Source organism: Microchirus variegatus, assembly GCF_963457635.1.
Source record: "Microchirus variegatus genome assembly, chromosome: 9".
Classification (NCBI taxonomy): domain Eukaryota; kingdom Metazoa; phylum Chordata; class Actinopteri; order Pleuronectiformes; family Soleidae; genus Microchirus; species Microchirus variegatus.
Genome location: NC_139810.1, coordinates 20,801,484 through 20,821,153, shown reverse-complemented (window position 1 = coordinate 20,821,153; position 19,670 = coordinate 20,801,484). Strand labels below are relative to the sequence as shown.

Below are 19,670 nucleotides of genomic sequence, written 5' to 3'. Positions count from 1 at the left end.
AGTTGTGTAGATGCTTAGAGTGCATTAAGCTTATTTCCTGGGATTGTCTTTAAATTCCAGTTTTAATCATGTGATTTTTTTTTTATTATTATTATTATTATTATTATTTTTTTTAACTCTTCAAGAGCTTGAAAAGTAATTTGTTATTTGGTTAGTAGTTTGTGTGGTTTTTCAGATGAGTGATTTTATACTAATAAAAAACATGAACCCTAATTATTGGATATTATTGGCCTCATCCACTATTATTGTTCTCATGGTCTTCTGACACACCACGCCCTTCAAAAAAAAAAAAAAAGATGAGTTAACCACTTATTAGTTGTTAGGTAAATCTAAATGTGGAATGTGGACATTTTGGAAAGTCCCCATGCCCATTTAACTAGACATTCTGTCAAGATACATGTAGGAGGTTTGACATTAGTTGTAGGCGGGGATGAGGTTAAGTGAGTAAGAAGCTGCTCTGCATAAATACAAGGTCCAAAGCCCCAACCAAGGACACAAAGCAGGGAGACAACAACAAGAGCCAACAGTCAAAACAAAGAGAGAAGCCAGCACTGACGGAGAATCACCACTGATTCTCAAGGAAGAAGCTTTTATTTTCCTTTGGTGATCACTTGTTCACAGGCTTTCTGTTCGCTGTTCTTTTCTCTTTTTTTTTTTTTCCTTTTTTTCCAGCATCCCACAGTAGATCGAAACATGAGATGCTGTGCTTTAGTTGTCTGTTTGGTTTTGGGGATAGGCTTGCAGAAGGGATGCAGCCTTCCCCTCAAGTCCGTCAGTGTCACCTTCCCAGGAGACATCATCAGAAACATGACTGACACAGAGTTGGCAGAAGTGAGTAGCACACGGTTCATTTTGTGTTGACAGATCCCCAAAAGAGAATGCAATCGAGCTGTGTAAAGAAGCAAGTACTTAAACTGAGATATTAACTGAGAGTATTACAGTGATCGCAAGTGTCAAATAAAAGCATTTAAATTGTTCTCTAATCGTGACCGTCTGTGCTGATCTGTGTGTTATGGTTTTCCTTCAGAATTACCTGAAGAAGTTTGGCTACATAGACAGAGTGCACCGCAGTGGCTTCCAGTCATTGTTGTCCACCACCAAGGCTTTGAAGAGGATGCAGAGGCAGATGGGGATGGAGGAGACTGGAGAGCTGGACAAGGCCACACTGGAGGTCATGAAGCAGCCTCGCTGTGGGGTTCCTGATGTGGCCAACTACAAAACCTTCGATGGAGACCTCAAATGGGACCACAACGACGTCACTTATAGGTGAGTGCAGAGACACTATGAGAGAGGACAACATACAAAATGTATCCAGAAGTTTCATTGTCTGTTATTATCAGCCTGACATCTGTGTCATTCTGCTCTACTTTGCAGAGTTCTGAACTATTCTCCAGACATGGACAGCTCACTGATCGATGACGCCTTCGCCAGAGCCTTCAAGGTATGGAGTGAGGTGACGCCGCTGACATTTACCCGCCTCTCTGAGGGAACGGCTGACATCATGGTATCATTTGGAAAAGCAGGTATGTCGTTGTGGAGTGGTCCTTTTTCATGTAATCTTTTCTCATAGGTGTCTAAACTCTAATTTTGATGAATGCGTAATTTAAACATCTGTACAGACCATGGAGACGGGTATCCATTCGATGGAAAGGATGGCCTTCTGGCTCATGCTTTTCCCCCTGGTGAGGGTATGCAAGGAGATGCTCACTTTGACGATGATGAGCACTGGACTCTGGGTAAAGGAGCAGGTAGGTGATTGTAGAACTTAAGATACTACTCTCAATCAACCTTTCCTGTGTGGTTGTCGCCCTCTGGTGTTTTGGTTATACACTGCGTTAAATAAAAAAACACTATATTTTGTCATCGAAGCTGTGAAGACTCGCTATGGGAATGCAGATGGCGCCTTGTGCCACTTCCCTTTCACGTTCGAGGGTAATTCCTACACCACCTGCACCACTGAGGGCCGTACGGACAATCTGCCGTGGTGTGCCACCACAGCAGATTACGACGAAGACAAAAAATATGGCTTCTGCCCAAGCGAACGTAAGTTTGACAGTTTGGTCAACTAGGGCAATCATAGTTCAGAGGTCATCTGTAAACATGTTGACTTGCATTACCCACTCATCCTTGTCCTTAAATCTCATCCTGACAGTTTTGTACACGTTTGGAGGAAACGCAGATGGAGCCGAGTGTGTCTTCCCATTTGTCTTCCTGGGGGAGGAATATGACAGCTGTACCACAGAGGGCCGCAGCGATGGTTACCGCTGGTGTGCCACAACAAACAACTTTGACAAGGACACGACGTATGGATTCTGTCCCACTCGTGGTGAGTGACAGGAACCACAGTGCTTACACAGTGTGGAGTGATGCCGCAGTGGCCTCTTTTCTCACTGTTGTCATGACGTTGTTTGGTCAGAGACTGCTGTGATCGGAGGCAATTCTGAGGGAGAGCCCTGCCATTTCCCCTTTGTGTTCTTGGGGAAAACGTACGACTCCTGCACCAGCGAGGGTAGAGGAGATGGCAAGTTGTGGTGCGGTACCACTGGCAGCTACGATGACGACAAGAAATGGGGCTTGTGTCCTGATCAGGGTGAGTCACATAAACATAAGCTGTGCATAGAGTATAGTACTACAGTACTATAGTGACTGGGTGGAGATAATGTATTTGCATTCATCATGTTCCTTGTTGTCTATGTTGCAGGTTACAGTCTTTTCCTAGTGGCAGCTCATGAGTTTGGACATGCTCTTGGCCTGGATCACTCCAACATTAGAGAAGCTCTCATGTTCCCCATGTACAGTTATGTGGAAAACTTCTCCCTGCACAAAGACGACATTGAAGGCATTCAGTATCTCTATGGTAAGGTTCACGACAGGCTGCCGACATAACACAAAACAAATCAAATGTTACATATTAAATGTGAACCATCACGGTTGTAGGACGCAAAACCCGTCCTGATCCCACCCCACCTCGGCCCAACACCCCCACTACTACCGCATATCCAGACCCTGATGAGACCGACACTACAGATGAAACAGAACCCACTGTTCCCACCACCACGCAAACTTTGGATCCAACCAAAGATGCTTGCAAGTTAACAAAATTCGACACGATCACTGTGATCCAGGGAGAACTGCATTTCTTCAAGGACGGGTAAGCAAATCAGTTCTTTCTGTTCTTTACCATAGAAGAATAAATGGAAATAAGTAAGACATGCTGAGGTCATAATTTACATAATCTGCTGATCAACAGAGATTATTGGAAGAAGTCCAGCAGGGGTGATGAAAAACTCAGTGGACCATTTTCCATTTCTGGGAGGTGGCCAGCTTTGCCCTCAGTCATTGATTCTGCTTTTGAGGATCTTTTGAACAGAAAATTGTTCTTCTTCTCAGGTAAAGAAACTTAATGCATTAAAGATGTACTGTATAACCAACCATTGACTAACAAACCAGAGGTGCATATATTGATTTTAACTTTGTATATATATATATTCATAAAGGGAACAGATTCTGGGTGTACACGGGGAAGAATGTTCTGGGACCTCGCAGCATCGAGAAGCTCGGCCTTCCCAGCAGCATTCAGAAGATAGAGGGATCCCTGCTGAGAGGGAAAGGCAAAGTGCTGCTTTTCAGCGGAGAGAGCTTCTGGAGGTGAGATAAAACTACGTATTTGGTTAGTTTGAATCTGCAGAACTGAAGGTTGTTGCTGAAAGAATTTCATCTCAAATTAAATAATTCTCTCAGTCTCTTTGAGACTTAGTTGGTCTTTTAACAAGGCAGTTAAATGTCGCCTCCACTGTGGTTGTTCCCTGTCAAACTTACTGTTAAAGTTAAGTTTTACAACATTGCTAAAGTCTGGCACTTTCTAGAATTTTAATAACATTTCCTGCTATGGTTCTGTGTCTGATCAACACAGATTTGATGTCAAGGCCCAGAAAATTGACAACGGATATCCCAGATATACAGATGTGGTTTTTGGTGGAGTTCCCAATGATGCTCACGATGTCTTCCAGTACAAAGGTAAATAGATCTGTTTCAAATATGTATTAACTCTTCATTACAAAACACAGCAAACGAAAACTAAATTCAGCATTCAATTGATTTAATTTGAATATTTGTGCTTTAGGTCACATCTACTTCTGCCGGGACCGCTTCTACTGGCGTATGAATTCCCGCAAGCAGGTGGATCGTGTTGGCTATGTGAAATATGACCTTCTCCGTTGCTCCGATTCTTCATTCTCCCACTACTGAGGAGAAAACACACAAGGATGAGCTCAAGATCAATGTCAGGGAGAATGTGATACAGTATTTTTGTGTTGCACCTTTTGTATGATGCATGTGCTTTCTGGGATGTAAATATCTGTCCATGATTGATGTTTTACAACATTGATCTAAGAAAAATCAAAGGCCCAGTACAAGACAGCTAATTGTTATCTTTGATACTGACTTGCCCTCAGTCTAATAAATCTGTGAACTAATATGATATGACGTTATGGTAGTCTGAGACCAATAGCCATAGTTTTTTTTGTCTCTTAAGCGGTCTAAATGTGATTCCAGACTTGCTGAATAATTTCTAATGTCTGACAGGTTCAGACTCAAAACAGTATTAGATTATTTTGGTATTCATAGCAATATCAAATATTATTTTTGTGTCCTAAAGCTTATTTGTTCAGTATAATTATATGTGTTTATTTTTCAAAGTGGCTTTAACGCCAAATACTTGCACTGGAAGACAATGCATGTCTCCTCCACTGAAAATATTTATTAAACTGCTGAGTTTTGTATGAAAGTTTTAACTTCAAATTCAATAAACATTTCATGGAAACTACCTACCAATGTCTGCTGTCCACAATAATTTGAGCATGTAATAACGCCTTTATTGGTTTAAAGTTTGGGATAGGCAGGTGTAATAACTATTTGTAGAGTGTTTTTGGCCCGTCTTCAGAAGGCTCTTTTTTTTTCAAAACATACAGTATATTATATTTTGACGAGTGAAATTAGGTCTACTTCACATCTTAGTAAGAAAATATGTATGAACTGTAACATATACTCAGAACAGCTGGGTGGCAGGTGTATTAGGTACACCAGCAACAATTTCAAAAGTGTATGTCAGTAAATGTTTAATTTCTATTGTGAACCACAAAGTATACTGGTATGTGCAATGAAGTGGCATTGTATGTATTGTTATTATAAGTCACACAAACACACACACACACTTAACAATAATAATTAGTAGTAGTATACTTTTTTATAAGCCCCTATAACAAAATACCCAAGAACATGTTGTAGAATAAGCAATTAAAGAAACTAAAAACAGTATAAATACAGATGACTGATAACAGTGGTGAGGTTAAAAAAAAGGAAGAAATAAGGGATCAGGAGAAGACTAGTCTAAACATGTTTAATTATAGTTGTGATTAAGGCGTATGGACTAAATAAATGCACATAAAAACAACGGTAGCATCACAACAAGAACGCTACTTAATTAGTTTACGACTATTCAAAATACAGATAGCGACTAGCGAAAAACATATTACTCCGCACCCAGTTGCGTCATTCGGCTTTCTCTGAAAGCAATAGTCCGCTAGGTCTTTGCACACATAACGTACAAAAAAACAATAATTGGCGACGTCTATGGGCAACAAATTAACGTTAAAACATGCTGTTAAAATTGATGAAACATATTTGAAAAATGACTCGGTTTGTCGACAAAAATAAAAAATAAATAAGTTCCGGTAGCACGAACAGGAAGCAAGGAGATATTCATGGCGCCCGTCTAGAATGTGGCAAAAATTATCGGCGACTTATTTCTGCTCTGTTTAGCGTCTCTGTACTGGATTATACGGATCTACGCGAAAATACACGGTAAGAAAAAACAATGGAGATTGTAGTCGCAAAGAATGAAAACATTTTCATTTTCTTCAGGGAGAGAATTAGGGCGATCTGCCGTAGCTGAGGCCCTCAAGGTCCCCAGTAGAGCTACCAGAATGCCTGAGTGTAAAAGGGTTGCCTGGCTTAAAATGGCGATGTGGAGCAGGCAGGATAGAGGGCAGCTAGGCCCTTATAAAATGGTTAGCACACATCCATGTCGACGCTAAACCCAACGTTTCGACTTCCCAATATCAGTGATACACACCACTCGTCGCTGTCTCCATGTTTAGCTACTCAGAGTACCATGTCACAAGCGGGAGACGTTTTGTATCTGTTTACAGTCATGCAAAACACAGCAGTGGCATCAAAACAATGCTGACCACCTAAGCTAACGCTAGCTGCCGTTCTTTGGGAGCTAACTTAGTCACATTTGTCATTGGGGCTCATTGTCGATGTCTTAAACTACAACCAGAGTGTTGGTGCCTATAATGGTGAGATGTATATATTGTTAAATATATACGCGTAACGCAAAGGTTTAGGTTCTGCTGTAGAAATGAATCCCTTCAGTTAATGTGTTGAGACCTGACAAGCTTAGCAAGTCCTTGACGGTAGTGACTCACGCTTGTGTTAAAGTTTTCCAAAATGAACACCCTGAAAATGTGGATGAGAAACTCAAGAGTAAAACTCATTACTTTTGAAATAATAATGAATAAAAGATACAGATCTGTTTCAAATATATGCAACTATTGTCATTATATGTTTGGAACAAGCTTGCTCAACAAAAGTAAAATAATTTAAATGCAACTTTAAATGTACCTTTTCCACCCCTACCTTTGTTCAGTATTTTAGGTCATTCATACTTATCCATCCTTGGTTTATAATCTCTGACCTTGAAATCTGGACCCCAGAAATAAATAGTTCATTTTCATTTTGTTGTTTTTGTCACAATTAGTGATATACCATTTATGATATTATATATTATGTTCAATTAGCAACATTATTAATTTTAATTCATCGTAGTTAAGCATTGAAGAGATGCCTGAACTTCTTGCTTTCAATCTTAATTTGTGCAAGCACTCTCAAAATGTATGGTAAGCAGCAATTAGTGTAAGAAATAACAACTACACATTAGTTATATGGATTTTCTTAAAGCATAGAACTGAAGTTATGCTACTCAAGGCATGCTTCAAGTGTGGTAAACAAAAATTAATATTGGGTTCACTGTGTAATTTGTTGATAGATATGGATTCGGAGGAGAATGAAGTGGAGAGCAGTAGTGATGCTGGGCCCGCAGGGATGGAGGAGCCATCTGAAAGTGGTATGGGCATGGAGTCATCGGAGGCCATGTCGGCAGACAGCAGTGATGCTGCTGCTTCTCATGCACAGGCCCCAGAGTCTGACTGCCATGTGGGACAGAGTTCAGAGGGACTTGTGGTAAGTTTTGCACATAAGGAGGGAAATCTGTGAAACAAGTAAACCAGAAAATACTGTGTGGCGTTACAATCATATTATTGCCCCTCCCTCTTAAGGTGTTCATCCCAGAAACCAGCTCCAGTACAGATGCCAGAGTGTCATCAGTCCACCTCCCTGACTCTTCCTCAGTGGCTCAGTCCACCATCGTGTCCAGCGTCTCCACAGTGACTCAGTCTGTGCTGGTGTCAGAATCAATCCAAGTGCTGGTCCACTCCAGTGCAGTCTCTGAAGGAGCCATGATGGTTTCTGACTCGACTGCTTCTACCTCGTCAGACCTGGGGTCTGCTATTGACAAAATCATAGAGTCCACCATTGGCCCTGACATCATGAATGGTATTTCCCCTGTTCCTTGTCTGTTCTGTTATATCTAATTAATGTACAGCTAAGTAGCTCATTTCTGATCCTGTTTTGCCTTTTAATCAGGTTGCATATCAGTGACTAGTGCAGAAGAGGGAGGTGCAGAAACTACCCAGTATCTCTTATTGCAAGGACCAGATGACGGTAATTGGGCTAATGTTACTGCTGACTCATTAACATATAAGTCCTTTGCAAAATATTTTTGAAAGTTAATGATAATGACAACCATATTGATACAATGCTATTTATTGATCAAATAAATAATTTCATATTTCCAAGTACACTTACCTTGTTTTTACTCTGTAGCACTTTGAGGTTTGTTGCTCAAATGTAAAGTGCAATACAAATAAAATCTATTATTATTATTGATAAAAATGCAGACTACCCATTTTATTTTAGTTTTCTCATAGTGAATTACACTTTTTAATGGTTATTTCAAATTAACGTTTGAGAAGGAATTCAAAAGGAGATCCTTTTTTAATAAATGATTTACTAATGTACATTTTATGTATTTGTCAATTATAGGTGCTCCCATGGTAGCTCAGATGTCATCTTCTGCCCTGTCCAGTCGTATAGCCATAGAAGCTCTTGCTGAAGGTCCCACATCCACCTGCTTAGAGCAGGGGGACCTGCAGGGCAACCTTGATCCTGACCAGCCTGACGATCAGCCTGGACACTCAGGTTACCCAGAGGACAGCAGCAGTCAGCCTGACCAGCCCCAGCACTCCCACCCCTCCCAGTACCTGGATTGCAGTGCAGATGGCCCAGACCAGACAGGAGAGTCCTCATCTTCCTATGTAGAGTGTTCAGGTGAGGAACCAGACCAGACACGCTCTCAGTCAGGTTTTCCTGACTACAGTGGGGACAACAGTGACCAGGACTTACCAGGATACGTGGAATGCAGTGGAGCTGACTCGAACCATACCAGTCAACGTCACTATGTGGTTGAGTGCAGTGCTGGATATCTTGAGTGTTCAGTGGATGATGGAGAGCAGCCGCATCATTCACGCAGTTACATTGACAGTAGTGCAGACCACCGATCCCAGATAAGTCGGCAATATGGAGCTGAGTACGGTGCAGAATGTGTTGCAGCTGCTGACTCTGAGCAACCAGGTTGTTCTCAGTACCAAGCTAGGGATGATGATGATGATGATGATGATGATGATGATGAGGATGATGATGATGATGATGAGCAGAACCAGGATCCAGATCAGCCACAGCACTCCCAACAGCAGCCCCAACACTCCTGTTACATGGAGAGCAGCAATGGCCCAGAGGCTTCCCTATATGCAGATGACAGCTCCTCATCAGACCACCCTCTGGCTGACACGGCAGTTTCAGGTGGGCTTCCTGAGGCACTTGAGAACAATGAGAGCCAGCCTGGGCCCTTCATCAGCAGCAGTGGGACATATACATCCAATCCAGAGCCTGAGTTGACTCAACCATGCTCACCCAACCAAGAGGAGCCTCAAGGTTCCCAAGGGCCTCGGGTTGAAGCTGGGATGGTCAGGGAGATGGAGACATCATCAGTGGGAGAAGGCACTGGAGACAGACCTCCAAACCTAGCTGAGCTGGAGGAGCTGATGGAAGTTGTGATTGTACATCAGTTCAGGTGTAAGATGTGTCCATACAAGAGTGCTTCTAAAGACACAATCATAAATCACATGAGAGACAAACATTTTAAACCTGCAGGTAAGGTAGCTGATGATGGAGCACATTCATATTTTACTTGGCTGTAAGTTGTCTAACTTTTGTTTCTGTATAAAACGTTGATTGTTCAGGGGATGTGTCAAAGAAGCGTACACGTGGACGGCCTCCTAAAAGTGAGACATTGGCCCGTCGCCAGTCAGAGAGGGAAGAAGCTGAGGAGAGAAGGGCAGCTAAGATGAATGCTGCTGAGCCTCCTAAGGCAGAAGAGGAGGAGGATGATGTTGTGGATGCTGGTGCTATTGATGATCCAGAAGGTCAGGGAGAAATATATGAGGTTTTTTTTACAAGTTTGACATAAGATTGATCGATCATAGGAGTCATATTCATGTGTTGTCCCCGCTCTTCTGTGTATTCTCAGAGGATAGCGACTTCAACCCAGTAGATGAGGACTGGAAAGGAAGACCACCTACTATTCTGAAGAGGCCCACTCCTCCTATTTCCTCCTCCTCTCCAGGACGTCCTCGACGTAAGGTTGGTCGTCCGAGGAAGTACAGCTGTTTGGAAGAAGGATATGTCAGCAAAGGTAGATCCTGAGTTTTGATTAAGATACCAAAGCGTGCCTATCAAAACACAGAGAGCTACTTTAAATAACTTGCATGATGTGCTTTTTTTCATCCTTTGTTACAGAAGCAGAAAGTATTGCTAAGAAGCCCAGGGTTAGTGCTGATGCTAGTGTACCTGAAGAGGCAAGCTCTTCTGGGTTAGGCAATGGTCCTGCGGTAGAGACCAATGGAGACACCGTTGAGGCCACAATAAGCCAATCAGATTCTGAGAACAAAGACCCGTCATCCAACACTCAGCCAGAGGGGGAGGAGTTCTTCCAGAGGAAACGTGGTCGACCCTCCAAACGCTTCCTTCGCAAGAAGTACAAGAAGTATATAAATCGAAAGTAAGTATCAGATTTTAAATGAAGTTATGTAGAAAAATGTGTCACATACTGTTTCAAATCAAATTGCTTTATCTTCATTATCTTCCAGTCGTTACTATAAATCTCTCAAACCCCTCCTGCGACCTCACAACTGCTGGATCTGTGGCTCACGTTTCCTCACGCAAGAAGATTTGCGCTTCCATGTGGATTCTCATGAAGGCAACGACCCAGAGCATTTCAAGTGCCTCCAGTGCAACTATCGCTGTAAGCGATGGTCCTCACTCAAGGTTGGTTTTACTCAAAGTTTACCTATGTTTACATGCATGTTTCCACAGTGATCTTTAATTGTTGGGACTGTTTCACAGGAACACATGTTCAATCACGAGGGAACCAAGCCTTTCAAGTGCGAGGAGTGTGATTACACAAGTGTGTACAGAAAAGATGTCCTTCGCCACTCCGCAGTCCACAACAAGGAGAAGTAAGTAACTCGGACAATATATAAATGTATGTATCAAGTTAAAACCTTTGATCGCATATGCTCATATCTTGTTTTATTTTCCTTCTATACAGAAAGAGAAAGACAGAGTTGGTAAGAAATCACACGTTTTTTTATTTGAATGATAAAATTCCAATTGACATGAACTAATATGTATTGATTGACACAGGTACCAAAGGTGTCGGAGTTCCCCTGCCCTGTGTGTCATAGAGTTTATCCAATGCAAAAGAGATTGACCCAGCACATGAAAACCCACAGCTCAGAGAAACCACACATGTGTGATAAGGTCAGAAAGCATTTCATGAGCTTCCATTCCATTTGTCATTATGTTTACATAATATGTTATCATTTTTTTATCACCTTATGCCAATGAGCAAAAAGCCTTGCCATGAGAGACTATAAATAAATATATCATCATCAGTCATCAGTACTCTTTTGTGGGCTACATTGTTTTATTTGTCCCTTTTCTTTTAATGTGTGGTTTACCTCTGTGGACTAATTTTCCTTAAGTTCCGTGAGCCTTTCATTGATGATACTTTCCTTTCTGTCTTTGCAGTGCGGCAAATCCTTTAAGAAGCGCTACACATTCAAAGTGCACCTACTAACCCACATCCAGAGTCTTGGAGACAGCAAGTCAGTAGTCAATGCTATTGTTTTGTGTCATTTACCACTGTGCATTTCAAAAACATGGATGTAGTGGTCAGTCATTTGAAATTGAATTATTAATTGTTTGATCGGGTTGCAATAAATATTCTTCTTTGTCTGTGTGTCAGGTTCAAGTGCGAGTTCTGTGACTACACTTGTGACAACAAGAAGCTGCTGCTCAACCATCAGCTCTCCCATACCAACGACAGGCCATTCAAGTGTGACTTCTGCAAATACTCCACTTCTAAAGAAGAGTTCCTGGTCTCCCATCTAGCCATCAAACACACAGGTCAATAAAGCAAAGATACTTTGACAAAGTGCATCTGTGTTCTTATCACCTCATGAATGTACCACTGTGTGATACATCATCATTTTGTTTAAAATCTGTACAGGTGAGAAGCCTTTCTCCTGTGAAATGTGCCACTTCACGACTAAGCACAGAAAGAACCTGCGTCTGCATGTCCAGTGTCGCCATCCTGAGGCGTTTGAGGAGTGGTCAGTGGCTCATCCTGAAGAGCCTGTGCGGAGGCGACGCAGGCCGTTCTTCACCCTGCAGCAGATAGAGGAGCTCAAACATCAAGATGACTCACCGGACTTACAGAACACTATTGTGAGTCTGTCCGATGGTTTCTGTGGATGTTTATCTGTGACGTCTTTAGTTACATTTCTTTCTTAAATTATGTGGCACTGGGAGATAAAACACTGTACTATTTTCACATTTTCTCAGCAGGTTGCAGTAGATTCCGCAACACTACAAGCCATGCAGGGGATAGAGAATGCCTCGGTGTCCCAGGATGCAATGGGAAACACCACCATCATCTATGAGCAAGGTCAGTGACATTACCTTAAGTGTGCACACTGCCATTTCTGTCACTAGGGGTCGCTCAATCTAAACGATAACAACAACCTAGTTCGATGACAGAAGAAGTGTGAAATCATAGAAATAGTTGTGCTGCTGATGAAGCGCTTGCTCTTTGTGCTGAGAGCTTGTGTGGCAGAATGCACAGCAAACAGTCATGAATTGTCATGATTCATTGGTGACATATATACAGGATAAGATAATAAAAAACAAACACACTGGCTAACCAGATAGTAGTACCAGATATTTCCTTCCTCACTCATGTTTCATAAGGGCTTTTCCCCTGAAGTTATAACAGAGATAGTAAAGTAGATGATCATTAATCATTAAATTATGCCCAAAGTTAAACGGTGCATTACCTTGAAGAGTATTATGGATTATGAGTGATTTAAAGAGTGTAAGTCTTAAGTCTCATCATTTTTAGACATTTTAATGCAGAAATTATCTGAACTTTTGTTGTTTTAAATATGTGTGGTGTGGTTTATCAATGTACTGACTTTATCTTCATTTACTCCTCAGCTGAATCCAGTGAACTATCTGCCCAGAACGCCCTGGACCTGTTGCTGAACATGAGCAATGCCCGCGAACTGGTTGGAAACTCCTTACAGGTTGGTCGATTGGTTATTCATTCATCAAAAAAAACAAAAAACGGACAAGATACAAAGACATATAGTGCTGACATTTTTGAAAATCAATATACAATTAAGAAATCCAGATTGTGCTCCTCAGGTGGCAGTGCTGAAGTCAGAGGACAAAGCTCTGGAAAAGGGCACTTGGAGTGCAGTGACAACAGCCCCGGGCCAGGCCCAAAAGGTGATGACATTCCACGTGTCTGAGAACGGTGAGACTGTGCTGCAAGAAGCCTACGAGGCTGCCACTTCTGAAACAGGAGAGCTCACCCAGATCGCCACCGAAGCCTACGACGGTGGTGCGGACTTCAGTGTGGTAGAGCAGACTGCTGAAGACATTCATAGCCCTGGTTACAGGTAACAACACACACACACGTGTGTAGAATTTATCTGATGTTAAATATTCACACAACTATTTCGTTAGAATGTGGTTGATTGTGCATGGATTTTTTTTAATAATATTTCTGATGTCTCATCAATGTCTACAATGTCTAATGTCATCATTAAATTGCTGTTTTTTGCAGTAATGGCGAGAACAGTCCCTCTCAGGCTTTAGAGGCATCAGGACCAGAGAGCATAAAAAGCGAAAAGTACTATCTTGCACCGGCGCTTTCTGATGGTGTGCTGCAACAAGTGGAGGTAACTATTGACTGTATCTTTTAATTTCTTTGCATTCCGAGAGCTGTCAGTCGCATAGACCCACACTTGAGTTGCAGGAAATTCTTTTTGGGTTACCAAATACTGTAAATATGCAGATTCTTTTCCAGCCTTTGACTTTATATTTGAAATAGCATGCATACAAAGAAAGTGTGATTTATCTATTTATTTATTTATCTCGGAAATGACCCGTTTACTTCAAAATAATAGTCGGTCTTACAAAAGAGGGAGTGGAAATTATAAGAATTTTAAGTTTGGCTCAATTAACATGGCAAATTGGGTTATGGTAGATAGTCATATTCAAAAGGTATACCTCCTCTGTAACCGTGTGACTCTATTTGTTTTCTCTCAGCTAAGCAGCGAAGCTCCAGCCTCTCCTTCTGCAACAGACTCGTCGAGTCTCGGCACTAAGAGGTTTTCCTGCCGAATCTGCATGGAGTCCTTTCATGGGCGCTCTGACATGGAGAACCACAAGAGGGCGCACTTGGATCCCAACACCTTCAAGTGTCCTGACTGTGACTTCACCTCCACTTCCTGGCCTGATGTCAAGGTAATCTCAGAATGCCACAACACTGTTAGTTTTGTTCTCCACTTTTCATGTTCTGCCATTAAGGTGCACCGGTGTATTATGTCATTATGCCGACATCTCTGTGACACAAATGCAGAACAATACATAACAGAAAAGAATTGTACGTAGAACTGAATGCCCACAGGACGTAGATGATGTGAATAGATTTACTGTATGTGCCTTACTGCAATAAAGTAATGCCGTTTTGTTTTTTCTGATGTCAAACTACCACTTTCATGAACATGTACAGTACAGACCAAAAGTTTGGACACACCTTTCCATTTACTTGAATGAGGAAGTGTGTCCTAACTTTTGGTCTGTACTGTATGCTTTTGTAACAGAGATGGCTGCAGGACATAAGGCAATCCAGTGAGCCGTTGTATAATTGTTATCATAAAAATTATTTATTATTCACCATGGATATTCACACATCTATACCAGACGTCCTATATGATACAACAATGCCAGCTGCATGAATATTTCACATTCATCCAATTTTCCTCAGGGCAACAGAAAACAAATTGACATCGGTGTCACATTTCACTAATATTTTTTTGTGTCCTTTTAACGGGGATTGTCATTCCAACTTGGGGCCTTGATTTTTCTGACCACGATTTATATCCTGTTATAATTTAGGCTCACATGGAGCAGCATTCCTACTTGCGTCCCCACAAGTGTCCAAACTGCAGCTTTGCCTCCAAGAACAAGAAAGATCTGCGTCGGCACATGATGACCCACACCAATGAGAAACCCTTCTCTTGCAAACTTTGTGGACAAAGGTGGGATGAGAAGAAGTTTAAGTTGCCACAGAAATTAGGTTAACACTGAAAACTCTTTGCAAAAAACACAAACGTGTGTATTGGACCACAGTTTTATTTTTTTTCCTCCAATCAGATTTAACCGTAACGGTCACCTGAAGTTTCACATGGAGCGTCTCCATAATCAGGATCATTTGACTCGCAAGATCCGCACCCCGACATCTCAGCAAACCATCATCGTCAACAGTGACGAGGAGGCTCTGGCCACACTGCAGTGTAAGACATTATATGAACATAACACCACACCTATAGCTCGGTTGTGCTGAAGAATTAATGAGAAAATGATACTGTATTCAAAATGTATGCGTGTACAGCTTTGCAGGCGCATCAGACTGTTATCACACCGGAGCGGCTGCAGGCTTTGGGACAGGAGCACATCATTGTAGCTCAAGAACAGACGCTGTCAGACCAGGTACCTGTGTTCAAATGTCAAATGACATACTTACTGTACATCTTCACTCTTTTCACTCAAACTGTTGTTTGTATGCAGTCACAAGACAAAAAATTATAAACATGTGTATATTATTAGGAGGAGGGCACATATATCCAACAGATAACAACTATAGATGGACAAACAGTCCAGCACCTGATGGCAGGAGACAACCAGCTGGGAGAAGTAAGTAGATTTACTGCCACGTGTCTATCAATAATATACATGACAAGAATGAATTATAGGGCAATATACATTAGGTAAGCCCATATTGTATGTTTTAGCTTTCATCTCACATTTTAATATCTTGTTACAGGTCCAGTATATCATCTCACAAGATGGAGTGCAACATTTGATCCCTCAAGAGTATGTAGTAGTGGCTGACGGCAACCATATACAGGTTAGTGTTTTTCTTTTTATAAGAAGTGATTTGTGATGATCATCATCTTGTCATCACGTGCTGTGTTTGGAGGTGATGCTGCGTTGTTCCAACTCATCTCTGTGTTTGTCAGATGGCAGATGGACAGATCATCCAGTATGAGCATGATGGATCCTTTCTGCAGGAGCAGCAGGTGAGCAGCAGATCATCTGAAATGCTCTCCACTTTAGTTATAGTATTTGTTTTGATAAAAGCTTACTCTTTTTATATATATTTTTCTACCATGTTCAGATTGCTGTGAGTCACGACGGTCAGATCCAGTATCTTCCTGTCAGTTCGGAGATGGTGAATACTGAAGACCTGGAGGCTGCTGCCCACTCTGCTGTCACAGGTTGGCTCTCTTATGGAACTTAATGCACTTAACTTGTATAATTTATAATCATCACTACACAAGTCAGTGTTCTATTATTCTGGACACCATCCACTCACTTTACGAATAGAAGCTATGAGATACAAAATACTACTAGTTCTTGGCGATTTTAGATAAATGTACTATTTTTTTATTTTGCATTATTACAGCCTCTTATTGCATTCTAGTGGGGTCAATTTTGATTTTGTGAGTCTCATGATGTTCCTAAACAAAGTTAATAGACCTTTGACAAACAGCTTTTAATTCATAATCTAATCTAATGTTATTATTTTTCTCCTTTTTGGAGGAGAAATATTTTAGCTCTAAAATGAATGGCAACATTTTGGTTCTTGCTTTCTAAGAAGATAATCTCACCTTCCATTGCACGTAAACTATGGGCTTTATGATGCCATGAAGGATGATATAAACGGTAGGTGTGACAATAAATCAAAGTCAATGAAGAATCTTTGTTTTTGCAGCAGTAGCAGAGGCAGCGATGGCACAGACGCAGACGGTCTACACTGAAGCGACGCCTGAACAGCTGGAGCAGCTGCAGCAGCAGGGCATCCAATATGATGTCATCACCTTCACTGACGAATAGACAGCTATTTAAACCGACTGGGTTACAAACCTGCGCTGACCAGGACCAATTCAGACCACTATAAGCTGGCAAGTACAGTGCAGTGACCCCGATAATATTTATGCATTCATTAAAGTACCCACACTCGTCTACGGTATTGTGCGCTTGAGTGTGATTGCACTGTTAAATAAGTTCATCAGCTTTTTGTAAATTCAAATGATGACACCCATTGCTTCTAACTTAATCATAGGGGCTGCGCATTTAGGAGTTGGACTGTAATTATTGAAAATGATATGTTAATGTGCCTCAACTGCTTTTATTTGCAAGACAATGTTATCAAAGAACACACAATGGCTTATATCATGTTTTTGGAAGAGGTAGCAAGCACTCAAATGAACATGTCGTTTTCAGATGGAGTGAAGAGGAAGTTTATTTTTGATCTGTTTTAAGATACAGTATGTCAGTTGTTTGAGTGTCACATCTTTGTGTTTACGGAATATGAAAATGTACATACCTTTTTGCATTTGTTCCCAATTTGTTATGATTTGATAAATACAAAGTGTTTAATAAGCTGGAAGCTGACACCAAATAAACCACTTTGTGTAAACTTTGTGTATGTTGTGTGTCCATGAACGCTTACTGTATTGAATGTTGACCTCTTAACATATTCCAATGTATACAGTCATTCCAATGCAACCACACTTTCCCGGAGATCAGTTGTGTAATCACTGATCATCAGCTCTTTAGTCATTACATGGTGTACATAGTGCATCAAAAGTGATACTGAGCTGATGCAGTGGCAGCTTCCTCTATTTATTAAGGAGGAGCCTCAGATCATCTGAGAACAGGGGAAATGTGTAAAGGCAGTAAAATGCTGGGACTGAGAACACACTGAAGATGAAGTTTTCCTTAGTTGTTCTTCTTTTATTAGGTAAGATGAATAATGTAATATCAAATGTGCAGTTGTGTGCTTTCCACGGCCTTTAATGGCGTGTCATTAATAATTGTTTATTTTCCAGATATCCCTCATCTAAAAGGGCAAGAGAAGATTGAGGAGTATGAACACATTTTGCTGAGACTCGCCTTTCCGTCGTTTTACAATAGCCATGACAAGTCCTGTTGTAAACTTTATCCAGGGGGTTGTTTCAAACTACTGGATAGCACAGGATACACCTGCAGCTTTCTGGATGGAAGAGTGACAAAAACTGAACGTGACGGCTGGATTGAGTTCAAAATATCAAATGTGCAGTTTCAGGATGGAGGATTCTACAGATGCATTGTACTGGGAACCCCACAACCCATCTACAAAGACTACTATGTAGAGATAGCAGGTAAATATTCTTGAAATGTTCATTGATGTGATGTTATATATATATATATATGTGTGTGTTATGAATAGGTTAAGTAACGCAAAACTGTATTGTTACAAATTAAGTTAAAAATACTGGCTTTAAATATGCATGCCCGCGTTTCGCAGAAGCTACAAATCATCGCACTTCACCTCAGCCTGCGCTGACAACAACCACCAAAGCCCTGAAATCCTCCGCAGCACTTCCCACAGACTCCACTGGACCTGTGGTTCTGACACATGACTACAGGGACAGTCCCGGGTACTCTACATGCAGATCACTCCTCACTCCTCATCTTGTCATTCACTGACCATGGAGTGCTTTCTAGCAAAAGAATAATCTGATTTATCTGAATGTCTTGTCTCATTTACAGGTCCCTCTGGAGTTTGGCGCTGCCTCTAACTGTCATCGTGTCCCTTGTGATGATGATTTTGATCACTGTGGTTATTGGCGTTGTCTGCTTCAGAGTGAAGGCGAGAACAAGCTCTGCACAGGCAGGTAAGAAGGTTACTTATGGTGATGTGAGTGTTTCTGGGAAAAAAAAACCACACACCCACATACATGTTGTTGTTCTTTGCAGACAAACAAGGACAATTTCAGCATGAGTCACTGAAACAAGACGCCCCAGTAAGTGCAAAACAGGGAACCTGCATCCTCTGTGACTCACTGTCACATACTTATCTTCCTCTGCACCGTTGTCTCTTGACTAAGTTTGTCTCCTCCAGGAAACGAGCGGCGTCGTCTACACGACGGTGGACTTCAGAGCGCATCAGAAACACGCAGAGCTGTATGCAAACGTTGGGGTGCCGAAAACACGAGCTGGATCCCCACACGCAGAACATGCTGATATGGTGGAGTACTCCACACTGGCAATCCACCAGTGAATTCCTCTGAGAGTCGAGTTAGTGCCTGCCCTTTTTTCCTGGGACTGTTTTTATTTGTGCATTTTTATTCGGGTTTAAAATGAACTAATCCGATCAATATGAAAACTTTCCTAAAGCATAAATCTTATTGTTGTGAGACCTCATTATATCCCCCACATTAAGCATCTGAACAAATACTAAATTTGGTTCCAATGTGGTCAGAGTACACACACTCACTCGCGTAGGAGTTTATGTATATATTTAACTTCAGTGGTTATGGTTAGGTTTTTTAAGAGCTTAAACCCCAAAAGGATAAATGTCTGATTTAGCCCAAATTGTAAAAAAATATATATATAAATCACTGTTAAATGTTTTCATGGTGTGAGCTTTTTATCTAAATGATTGAAGGAATAAATCTGTCTCATGATAAATGTTGTGCGATTTTCCTCACGGCTTTGTCTGCTTTTCACCACCGTGTGTCTGTTCACATGGTGACGTCCTGTTATCAGACCGTGTCATCGAGTGATCTTATATCTTGTCAGTTCTTTATCGTCTTCCTCTGGATTTCAACCTCACCTGGAACCTCTGCTATTCTGAGCTTCACTTGATATTCCTTCTTCTACCTCTACTTCACGTCTGTCCTTTTTGTTCTTTTTGTGTCGTGGACAAAAGATCAGATTTCTCTGAAGAGTGAATGAAAGGACAGACTGAA

General features: G+C 41.3%; 2 protein-coding genes across 3 annotated transcripts in view; both read left to right on the top strand.

Annotated features, from left to right (window-relative positions):
- The window catches only part of mmp9 (matrix metallopeptidase 9), a 30,338-nt gene extending 25,573 nt beyond the window's left edge, over positions 1-4,765 (top strand). The window contains exons 2-14 of one of the 2 annotated variants that reach the window (XM_083895627.1): positions 673-831; positions 1,028-1,266; positions 1,375-1,523; positions 1,620-1,748; positions 1,870-2,043; positions 2,153-2,326; positions 2,417-2,590; positions 2,702-2,857; positions 2,938-3,151; positions 3,251-3,390; positions 3,498-3,648; positions 3,914-4,017; positions 4,124-4,765. In XM_083895627.1, coding sequence (XP_083751753.1) covers positions 694-831; positions 1,028-1,266; positions 1,375-1,523; positions 1,620-1,748; positions 1,870-2,043; positions 2,153-2,326; positions 2,417-2,590; positions 2,702-2,857; positions 2,938-3,151; positions 3,251-3,390; positions 3,498-3,648; positions 3,914-4,017; positions 4,124-4,248 — 2,067 coding nt within the window. In that variant the 5' untranslated portion in view covers positions 673-693 and the 3' untranslated portion in view covers positions 4,249-4,765. Of the gene's footprint in view, positions 1-514; positions 832-1,027; positions 1,267-1,374; positions 1,524-1,619; positions 1,749-1,869; positions 2,044-2,152; positions 2,327-2,416; positions 2,591-2,701; positions 2,858-2,937; positions 3,152-3,250; positions 3,391-3,497; positions 3,649-3,913; positions 4,018-4,123 lie in introns of those variants that run through there. The other variant, XM_083895626.1, reaches the window with a different exon arrangement.
- A 2,345-nt stretch (positions 4,766-7,110) lies between these two features.
- On the top strand, positions 7,111-17,172 carry LOC310931954 (zinc finger protein 335-like; the record flags this gene model as incomplete). Its single annotated transcript, XM_083895204.1, has 27 exons — positions 7,111-7,302; positions 7,398-7,674; positions 7,765-7,842; positions 8,224-9,390; positions 9,480-9,662; positions 9,767-9,931; positions 10,036-10,297; positions 10,386-10,563; positions 10,642-10,754; positions 10,847-10,865; positions 10,942-11,058; positions 11,329-11,405; positions 11,546-11,706; positions 11,810-12,027; positions 12,148-12,247; positions 12,796-12,884; positions 13,006-13,262; positions 13,430-13,544; positions 13,915-14,112; positions 14,767-14,909; positions 15,025-15,164; positions 15,263-15,360; positions 15,478-15,564; positions 15,695-15,778; positions 15,891-15,950; positions 16,049-16,148; positions 16,646-17,172. 27 exons carry the CDS (start codon positions 7,111-7,113, stop codon positions 16,765-16,767), a joined length of 4,800 nt encoding a protein of 1,599 aa, XP_083751330.1. The 3' UTR covers positions 16,768-17,172.
- Positions 17,173-19,670: the final 2,498 nt, after the last annotated feature.